Here is an 11,008-nt window from a genome sequence, read left to right on the forward strand (position 1 = left end):
CTATAACGCCTCCTACCAGCCTCCACTGGTAGGGAGTGATGTTATAACAGTGAAAGATGTGGCAGGACCTTCGTGGGTCTCTGTTCTGCAAGGCATATCTCCGCTCTCCCGGTGACCTGTCGCCAACTGTTTGGTTCAGGACTCCGGCTGATGATACTCTCACAGACGGGGGGGTAGAGACATAATAATTAACCCAGCAGCAGCTGCTTTAGAAATGGTGATTACCAAAACATCCTGAATCTCCCCCGTATTCTGCTGCTGCTTTCCTAAGGTCAAGTGGGCCTCTGCTTAAGACACCCAGCTGCCAGGCTTCTATTCCTCCCCATGTTCCAGAGAGAGAAAACAGCCTGGGAGGCAGACGTATGACATCGCTGTCACCCGTCCAGGCAGATACCGTCACGCTCCGCCTTAGCCCTTTGAGTCAGATGCTATAAAGTGACCTTTTTTTGAGAAAGCCAGGATGTGTGTTGTTTGTGTGTGTGTGGCAGGGGGGTGGTGTGTGTGTGTGTGTGTGTGTGTTTAGTCCAGCTCACTTGTCTTTCATTGGTGCCTCAGAGGGAGAGAGAGAGAGGCTTGTGGGTCTGGCTGGATGTTTTCTGGGGCCAGGCAGGGTTAGATCTGCCAGAGACACTCTCAGTCACCTCCCCTCCCCTGTCACCCATACCACCAGCGGGTACCACGAGCCCAGGTACATGCCAAGGCAGGGCTGGGAACTCACCCCCTCACTCACTGCACACACCCCAAGGGCTTTTTGGCTGGCAGGGGAAGAGGTCATAGGAGGGGTTGGTAGTGGCGGTGGTGGGGAGGACAGGGGATATGTGACGATGGATGGACCAAGTTGGTCTCTCTCGTCTTCCTGCTGCCTCCTTGCATCCTGCATCACCGGATGACACGCCAAAGATCTTTTATATTCCCCTTCTGCACATGTACACACACGTACAAATAAACAGAACACACTCGCTCTCTCTCTCTCTCTCTCTCAAACACACACACACACACACCTGACATGTGACACGCGGGCCGGGCAGCGGAGCGGGCACATCACAGCCGGGGCGTTTTAATTGGCTGTAATTTATGCGGCGGCCGTGTAGCTGTGTGTGTCTGCCTGTCAGAGCCTGAGATGATGCTGTGTGACAGCTGCAGTCCAACCCCTGGAGCTAGCCTCCCATAATGACACATTAGACATACTAATGATGCTTCCTTCTCTATACTCTACTCTCCTCTACTAGAGTCGAGACTAGCTCTCACCAGCCAGAGACGAGAGACTCGTCTGACCATGTCTGTCGGTGTCTACTCCTTTATGGCCCTGTGTTCCATTCATATACTTCCAATCAATCAATTACATGTGATTATAAATCCCTTTTTACATCAGCAGATGTCACAAAGTGTTTATATAGAAACCCAGCCTAAAGCCCCGAAGAGCAAGCAATGTAGATGTAGAAGCATGGTTGCTAAGAAAAACTCCTTTGAAAGGCAGGAACCTAGGAAGAAACCTAAGAGAGGAATCAGGCTCTGAGGGGGTGCCAGCCGTCTTCTGGCTGTGCTGGTGGAGATTATAAGAGTACATAGTTTACGTCATTTTATGTATTGTTCGTCGTATTAAATGACTCCCAAATGAAATCGCTCAAGGGGAGAGTTCTGCCACCACCTGTCCTCTCTGGAAGGTCATGCCATCTCTGCCTTGACCTGTGCCGGTGGATATTATAAGAGTACATGGCCATTAAGGCCAGATCGTTCTTCAAGATGTTCAAACGGTCATAGATGACCAGCAGGGTCACATAATAATCACAGTGGTTGCAGAGTGTGCAACAGGTCAGCACCTCAGGGGTAAATGCCAGTTGGCTTTTCATAGCAGAGCATTCAGAGGTCGAGGCACCAGGTGCCGCCCTTCATTTAGTCCTTCCCTTCTACCTCTCCTTCTTTCTTTCCATCCTCCCATCCATCTCTACGTCTTCATTTTGGTCGTCGGGACTTTTGTGTGGATTTTCATTTTTTTTCTTCTCTCAATTCCCCATTCCCCGTACTCGTTCCCTGTTACCTCTTTTTCTCTCTTCCCGTGTCCCTCTCTCTGTGTCGTCACAGAGGACGCTTAAGATGACATTTTAGCCCGTGTTCCTCTCTGTCTGTGTTATAGGGATGCTGAGGTCTCTGGTTCGACAAGGGGAATACGGCTGCCAAGAGTGTGGGAAGAGCTTCAGTCAGCCCAGTCACCTCCGCACACACATGAGATCCCACACAGGTAAATGGAGATTAACACACACGCGCGCACACACACACACACACACACACACACACACACACACACACACACACACACACACACACACACACACACACACACACACACACACACACACACACACACACACACACATGAGATCCCACACAGGTAAATGGAGATTAACACACACGCGCACACACACACACGCATAGACGCACACACGCAAGCACATACATACGCACGTGTGTGAATACACATGCACAAGTGCACATGTATGTGCGCACAAACACATATGCCTGTACACACACACACACACACACACGTGTACACACACACATACACATACAATCACATATCCAATACTGAACATCAGTAACATTCAACTAGATTATTTGTTCATTTGCGCTCCTCGGCCTGTGGGTTCATTCTTTGCCCTTGACCAGAATAGCTGTCTGTAGGTTGTAAACGAATATGATTTGCTGACCTGTGACAAATATTCTACATTATTAATCACGTGTCAGTTAGAGGGAAGGAATTGTGCACGCTAGTGAACCATAGGATTTGTCCATCATGCCCACATATGTCTCCATTATCACTCATCCTTGTTCAGCAGCCAAGCCAGTTGTTGTGCCTCCTTTCTTATCTCTTCCTCTCGTCTGCTCCTCCTCTCCTTTGTCCTCTTTCTCCTCTCCTCTCCTCTCTGGTCATGTCCATCAGTGGGGGCCAGCTGTAATAGTGGTAGACAGTGAGATAAGTAACTTCTTTATGGAGAGTGTGAATGATTTGTGGCACAGCCAGTGATGCTAAGTGACAGGAGCCAAACGGTAAGTGATGCAGAGGGAGTCCTCTTCCCCCTCAGCATCCACTGTAAACACACACGAGCGTGTGCAGGCATGCACACACACACACACACTTTACCCCTACACACACACCGTACAAACACACACTCACAGCGCAAACACACACACACACACTTTACCCCCTACACACACACACACACACAGAGAGAGAGTGAGCTGTAATTAATGTTGTCACCGATGGTTTTATTCAGCATGGACGTCATCCTCACGCGAAAGGCCAGTCACCCCAAGGCCTCCCATTAGCATGTCTGTGTCATATTAAATCACTGGCTTCACTCCACCAGGTCTCATCATCATCATCATCATCATCTAACTCCACTCTGCTCTGCTGTTGTTGTGTTGTCTCTCTCTAACTAACTGGTCGTTGCTGTGGTGATGCTGGTGAGCTTCTTTTTTTTAACAAGCCCCCCCCACCCCCCTATCCCTCCCCCACCCTCCTTCTTCCCCACAGTCGTGTTTGATTATAACGGACTCCGAGGTGCTGACGCTCAAACCAACCCCTCGGAAGCTCCCAAACAAGTATGTTGTTCCCATCCATTCACGTTGGGTTGCTGCTTCCCATTGCTTATGCCCGTTAGTTTTCTGTGTATATGTTTGTCTGTGTATATGTTTGTCTGTGTATATGTTTGTCTGTGTATATGTTTGCGTGCATGTGTTTGCGTGCATGTGTTTGTCTGTGTATATGTTTGTCTGTGTATATGTTTGTCTGTGTATATGTTTGTCTGTGTATATGTTTGCGTGCATGTGTTTGTCTGTGTATATGTTTGCGTGCATGTGTTTGTCTGTGTATATGTTTGCGTGCATGTGTTTGTCTGTGTATATGTTTGCGTGCATGTGTTTGTCTGTGTATATGTTTGCGTGCATGTGTTTGTCTGTGTATATGTTTGCGTGCATGTGTTTGTCTGTGTATATGTTTGCGTGCATGTGTTTGTCTGTGTATATGTTTGTGTGCATGTGTTTGTCTGTGTATATGTTTGTGTGCATGTGTTTGTCTGTGTATATGTTTGTGTGCATGTGTTTGTGTTTGTCTGTGTATATGTTTGTGTGCATGTGTTTGTCTGTGTATATGTTTGTGTGCATGTGTTTGTCTGTGTATATGTTTGTGTGCATGTGTTTGTCTGTGTATATGTTTGTGTGCATGTGTTTGTCTGTGTATATGTTTACGTGCATGTGTTTGTCTGTGCATATGTTTGCGTGCATGTGTTTGTCTGTGTATATGTTTGCGTGCATGTGTTTGTCTGTGTATATGTTTGTGTGCATGTGTTTGTCTGTGTATATGTTTGTGTGCATGTGTTTGTCTGTGTATATGTTTGCGTGCATGTGTTTGCATGTGTTTGTCTGTGTATGTTTGCCTGCATGTGTTTGTCTGTGTATGTTTGCCTGCATGTGTTTGTCTGTGTATGTTTGTGTGCATGTGTTTGTCTGTGTATGTTTGCCTGCATGTGTTTGTCTGTGTATATGTTTGTGTGCATGTGTTTGTCTGTGTATGTTTGCCTGCATGTGTTTGTCTGTGTATATGTTTGTGTGCATGTGTTTGTCTGTGTATGTTTGCCTGCATGTGTTTGTCTGTGTATATGTTTGTGTGCATGTGTTTGTCTGTGTATATGTTTGTGTGCATGTGTTTGTGTTTGTCTGTGTATATGTTTGTGTGCATGTGTTTGTCTGTGTATATGTTTGTGTGCATGTGTTTGTCTGTGTATATGTTTGCCTGCATGTGTTTGTCTGTGTATGTTTGCCTGCATGTGTTTGTCTGTGTATATGTTTGTGTGCATGTGTTTGTCTGTGTATATGTTTGCCTGCATGTGTTTGTCTGTGTATGTTTGCCTGCATGTGTTTGTCTGTGTATATGTTTGTGTGCATGTGTTTGTCTGTGTATGTTTGCCTGCATGTGTTTGTCTGTGTATATGTTTGTGTGCATGTGTTTGTCTGTGTATGTTTGCCTGCATGTGTTTGTCTGTGTATATGTTTGTGTGCATGTGTTTGTCTGTGTATGTTTGCCTGCATGTGTTTGTCTGTGTATATGTTTGTGTGCATGTGTTTGTCTGTGTATGTTTGCCTGCATGTGTTTGTCTCTGTATATGTTTGTGTGCATGTGTTTGTCTGTGTATGTTTGCCTGCATGTGTTTGTCTGTGTATATGTTTGTGTGCATGTGTTTGTCTGTGTATGTTTGCCTGCATGTGTTTGTCTGTGTATATGTTTGTGTGCATGTGTTTGTCTGTGTATGTTTGCCTGCATGTGTTTGTCTGTGTATATGTTTGTGTGCATGTGTTTGTCTGTGTATGTTTGTCTGTGTATGTTTGCCTGCATGTGTTTGTCTGTGTATGTTTGCCTGCATGCATGTTTGCTGGTGCTCATGTCCTTATTGTTTTATATTCATTCTGTCTTTTTCACTATGAGTTATGTGTCCTTCTGGAATCATCCGCTTTCAGACTGCCCATATTTCTTGTTGTCACTATGTCACCAAGAGACTAGAACCATAGACGGCAACAATACAGTTCTGGTAGTCTGTCCCTGTGTGAAGGATTGGCCCTGAGAACACACAAAATGTCTCTTTTCTCTCTGCATCAGATGAAAGTTTTCTGAGAGAGAGAGAGAGGGGGGGGGGGGGGGGGGAGAGAGAGAGAGGGTTAGGTGAGGTAAATCTCCTCTGCTTTGACATTCGGAAAGAGCCAGGTCTGCAAGCCGCACCTCCATCTTAATGAATCACCCATCCGCAAATTTATCGCAACGCTATGAATGATGGAAGCAGAAACAGCGTCGGGGTCCAATTAGATGTAGTGTTGGCGGTGCTTTACAGTGACGATAACCTTTAGTGTAATTTAGTGCACCACTCCCATCCAGCCTGCCTCCCCGCCTCTCTTCCTAACAGGACGACGGTGTCCTAGAGGTGCTCGCTTTCCGCTCACGTCTCAACCTGCCCGCCTGATCGCCTGGCTCTGCTTTTAGATTCCGTGTGATTAATTGTGTATTTTTGTGGTTTTATTTCCCCCACCGCAATATAATGATGTATGATAACACACATATTTTCCTGTTTCTTCTTCAGGTAACAGAGAGGGAATGAGAGGTTGAGGGCAGAAGGAGTCATTTGTTTTCCCCCATTTATATTCTTCCATTTATCATAATGATAATTAGGCGCAATTAAATGGCACTGTCATTTGTTTAGTTCAGGTGTGCTGCTGCTTATTTATGTGATGGCGTCAGAGCCGTTGTAGGTCAGTCTAATTAGCAAAGCGAGTGGGCGGGGCCGGCTGATTGAGGGAAAGAGAGAGAGAAATGAAGTAGGACTTCACTGACATCAGGGTTGTGTGGCCCTTTTCCACACACGTCAGGCTTCTCTCACAGGAGACGAGGGCAGGTTCATGTCGGTTAGAAAAGAGGAAAGTGAACATGTTGTTTTTGGGAATCAGGTGCAGCATATTTTCATGGTTAGAAGTCTGTTGCCATGAGGTTTCATGATTTGGGGTTAACTTAGTTTTTGTGCCTGTTTTGTGTTATAACTGTGTGTATGTGTTCATGTCTTCTTCATTGTGCTGTTTAACTACAGTCCCAGTATGGTGTACGTCATTTTATGTATTGTTCCTCGTATTAGATCCCACGCAAATGAAATCGTTCCAGGGGAGATTTCTGCCGCCGCCTGTACTCTCTGAAAAGTTAGGCCATGTCTGCCCTCTGTGTGACCTTTGAACTCTACGTGTGACCTCTGTGTGTGTTGTTGTGTGTGTCCCAAAGGGGAGAGACCGTTCCGGTGCTGCCTCTGCCCGTACCGAGCCTCTCAGAAAGGGAACCTAAAGACCCATGTCCAGAGTGTCCACCACGTGCATTTCGACAACGCCCAGTACCCTGATTACAGACCACCGGGACTGGGCCCCGAGCAGGAGGAGGAGCAGGTTCGGGGTGGTGGTTCTCACCCACCACCCCGACCTAATAACAGACCCACCAACGTGACATCCCCAGGGCCTAAGATAGAGATAGAGACTCCATCCATATTCCCAGCCCCTCCCCAAAGACAGCAGAGAGACCTGAGAGATGTGTCAGAGACACCACCTGACAGAGTGACATCATAATGAAGTCACCCCTATTGCCCTTTTAGATGAAATATTACCAGGACTATTTGAAATGTGTTTAAAAATAAGAAATAAAAGGATTTCTTGGAAAGAGAAGAAAAATCGGACACAACCAAATGCTGTTTTGTTTCCTCTGTGGACCCATGGGCAAGGATGGCATGGTGGCATAGCGACGTTCGTATAGCTTTCCATTTTCCTATTTTTCCCCATTTGATTTAGATTGTGATTAAATGGTTTTGTGCATTCCTCAGGACACTGATCCCTTAATAACACACGGCAGAATGGAGCAGCCAAGTTGGTGATGTATACACTGACTGAACTGAACTCACTTAGCTAACCCTCCGATTGCAGCTAACTTGACAAGCTCAAGACTGTGTGTGTGTGTGTGTGTGTGTTCTATCCTCTCGAGCACCACTATGATGAGTCCAGTATGATTGGCTGTAGTGAGGTGACCACTACACGATCTGACTCCGAGGCTGTTTGGCCGGTCATTAAAGAGAGAGAACAAGAGAGAGAGAGAGAGTGAGAGAGGGAAGGAAGGAGAGAGGGCTAATGACAGTGTGAGAGGAGGTGCCTGCTTTGCTGCTCATTAAAAAGAGTCTGTGCTTTAAATGGGGGGGTATAAACGAGCGTGCGGTTTTAACAGTCGTTCAATTATTGGGAGGAGAAGAAGAGGCCGTTTTCTGATCCCTCTGATCCGAGCGTAGTCCTCCTCCCACACCCACACCTCCAACCTCAAATTAGACCCACTTACTGAAACCTCTTAGCAGGAATAAAGTGGTCGGACTGTTTGGTTCAAGTTGCCCTTACTCTCTTTTCTTACTTAAGAGTACACTCCTAAAAGCTAGTCCTCACAACAGTAGCTTTTTTTTGGGGGGGGGGGGGGGGGGGGGGGGGGTCAGGCGTCTAGAGCTTTCAGGGAGCATTGTTGGAGACAGTGTTTTGTTTCTGATGGTTGCGGAGCCGTCGCAGGGTTGGTGTGTGTGTGTGTGCGGCTTGTGTGTGTGCTGCTTGTGTGTGTGCGTGTGTGTTTTGCCCCTCCTTGATTACCTCTGCGTATTAGACTCCCTTTAGACGCTTTGCATACTACCTCCTTTGCAATAAAAGCTTGTTTTGGTTTTTGTACAGCCAGGTATGAATTGAGGACCAAAGCCATGCTTGTATACTGTATACGATATAAGGAGAGGCTTCACTGTAACCACATGTGTGATGTTTTTCTCAAAGTTGCATTCACCCTCATAAAACGCCTCTTGGATTCATAGCCATGCCTATGACTATTGGATTACCTGTTTGTTAGGACAGACACCAAAAAAACACATTTTGCAACGGAAAACAAAAATGAGCATTTCTGATTGGACAAATCCAGAAGGGCCCTCCCTGTTTCAGTCCACCTTCTTCCGTTGGGTGCCTAATGAACACCACCCAGGTGAGGTGAAGCTCTAATAAGTTAGTAATTCTTGTTTTGGTGGGATGGGATGTCAACATGTTTGTTCAGACAAGCAGACTATTGGTCAGACAGTCTTTTTGAGCAAACGTTGTATACACGCAAGGCCACGTGCACTGTACAAGACACTGCAAATGGCAAAGTGTGAGACAGATAGAAGTGAATAATTATCAGCTGTTTAGAATTTTTTTTTTTATAAAAATTGGGCGGGGATTCAAAGATATGGAATTATTGTCATGGGATATAATACTGTCTACTTTGAGACCTCGGTAGTAGTTTTTACATGAACACAAGATGAAACCATTTCTGTGTCAGTTACTTTATATGGTTGGTTGAATATGCATACAACAGTGTGCTTGCGTATACCTACACATACTGTACGTGTATATTAAAGATGAGAATAGTCAAATACTTGAAACGGATAATATAGCCTATCAAGTAGTGTCCTTAATAATTAGTGCCCTTAAATACTGTTGTACAGAATGACCCTTTAAGATGAACTCCTAAAATACACATTTGTACTCCCAAGTGTGACTTAGCAGATATGAGCAGACCACGCGGGAGTGAGAGAGTGAGCATTTGTGCGTGTGTGTGTGTATGTAAAGTGTGTGTGTCTGTATTATAATCTTACCGAACCCGTTACAGCGTTAGATACCAAATGGCATTTCCGGTGCACTTAGTCTAGGTTACTGCTTTAACCCGTTATAACTGTCTTCTGTCTTGTTCTATTATTATAGACATCCATGATTCATTTAATATCATTTGCTATGTGTATTTAATTTTTTGGGCGTTTGTTTATTTTATTACACTGCTCAGTTCAGTTTTCGAATGGAGAACGATTAGGCGCATAAATATGTTTCATAAAGAGTGTGTTTTTAGTCTCTCTCTCTCTTTGCTAAAAAAAAAGTAGAACTTCTTCAGTAGATAGCCATGGTTACCCTCCCAAAGACCATGGTTACCCTCCCAAAGAACGTGGTGGAAATCATTATTTCTATTTGGTTGGGGTTTTAACAATGTATCCAAGTTGTGTGTGTGTTGGCTTTTTATTTGTAATGAAATACATTGTAATTGTTCCGTAGATGACATTATTTGGAATGTATTTGGTTGACATCTGTATTTATTAGTTACAGTGATCAGAGGAGAAGCAGACAGGAGACGTTTAATTTGATTATTTTCAGATGTGTTTTTATACTTTGTTTTCACTGTCCCCGATGTGAAAGCTCTACCTCGTCTGAGACCTTCTCGGTTCTGTTAAAGTTTTGTACATCGTTGCAGAAAATGTAAAGTCATCATGTCCACATTAAATACACAAATATGGCACCATTCAACCGGTTTCATCAGTCTCCCCTTGTTTGCATGTGATAGAATGAGCAGCATCCTGTTGGGATCTGATGGAATACTGTCGGCTTCTGATGCAGTAGGGGAGGGTGGGATAAGTTGTGCCATTTTTTTTGTTGAATATTCAGGATCACTCCGTCAAAGGAAATAGAGTATTCTTTCTAACAAAGATATCTACCTATATTTCAGGATGTTGTGTATCTCTGGAAATAATCTGAATTCATGCTACCATTACAGTTTTGAAAATATAGCTCGTCCAAAAAAGTGGTATCTTGGCACAATTGACTTAAGTTAAAGGTACCTAGACATTTTTAGACTGAATTAAATATTCCCGCTACCTTTTTAAAACCGTGTCTATGTTAATTTCCCAAATTCAATTCAACATCACTTTTTTGTCTTTTAATCATTTAAATCATATTTTAACACAGGCTTAACACATAACAGACACTTAAAAAAACAAAATACTTTGAACATCGTTCCAGCGACAATTCCTTGCATTACACCTGGGGGAAAAAACACTTCAATTTGCTCAACTTGCCATTGGCTCAACTTACCCAAGGCAAACATTTTGGGGCGGCAGGTAGCCTAGTGGTTAGGCTACCTGCCGAGGCAGTTTACCCACTGTTCCTAGGCCGTCATTGTAAATAAACATTTGTTCTTAACTGACTAAAAACATTTAGACTATATTAGCCCACGCAGCTACAAGGATGCACTTTCATGCTAGATTTAGGACCTCATACTGAAGCTTATAGAGACTCCCAACTGATGTATAGAACAATCTTAAAATGATCCACTTTGGTTTAGATACAAGCATCATGAAACCTCTAACACAATCAATTCATTTCACATGGTGAAAATAGTTTTTTTGGACCTAACTTGTTTACCACTTTTTCCATGTGGTTGCTTCCTTTACCAATTCCATGAACTAATTATCTCTAACCACAATTGTTGGTCAAATCATACATTTGACCAACATTTCTTAGAAACAAGGGCTGTTCAACTTACCCCTTTAGCTCAATTTATCCCACTCTCCCCCTACAGGTCCAGAGAAGTACTGGGTCATGTTCATTAGGCACCAAA

The 11,008-nt window shown here is 44.3% G+C and overlaps 1 protein-coding gene across 1 annotated transcript in view; it reads left to right on the forward strand.

The window, feature by feature from the left end:
• The window catches only part of LOC109901776 (zinc finger protein 516), a 66,419-nt gene extending 56,501 nt beyond the window's left edge, over positions 1-9,918 (forward strand). The window contains exons 4-6 of the mRNA XM_031786550.1: positions 2,135-2,239; positions 3,533-3,600; positions 6,812-9,918. Of these exons, the coding sequence (XP_031642410.1) occupies positions 2,135-2,239; positions 3,533-3,600; positions 6,812-6,871 (233 nt within the window). The 3' untranslated portion in view covers positions 6,872-9,918. The remainder of the gene's footprint in view (positions 1-2,134; positions 2,240-3,532; positions 3,601-6,811) is intronic.
• The last annotated feature ends 1,090 nt before the right edge of the window (positions 9,919-11,008 follow it).

This window comes from Oncorhynchus kisutch, linkage group LG13, assembly GCF_002021735.2.
Source record: "Oncorhynchus kisutch isolate 150728-3 linkage group LG13, Okis_V2, whole genome shotgun sequence".
In the NCBI taxonomy this organism is placed as follows: domain Eukaryota; kingdom Metazoa; phylum Chordata; class Actinopteri; order Salmoniformes; family Salmonidae; genus Oncorhynchus; species Oncorhynchus kisutch.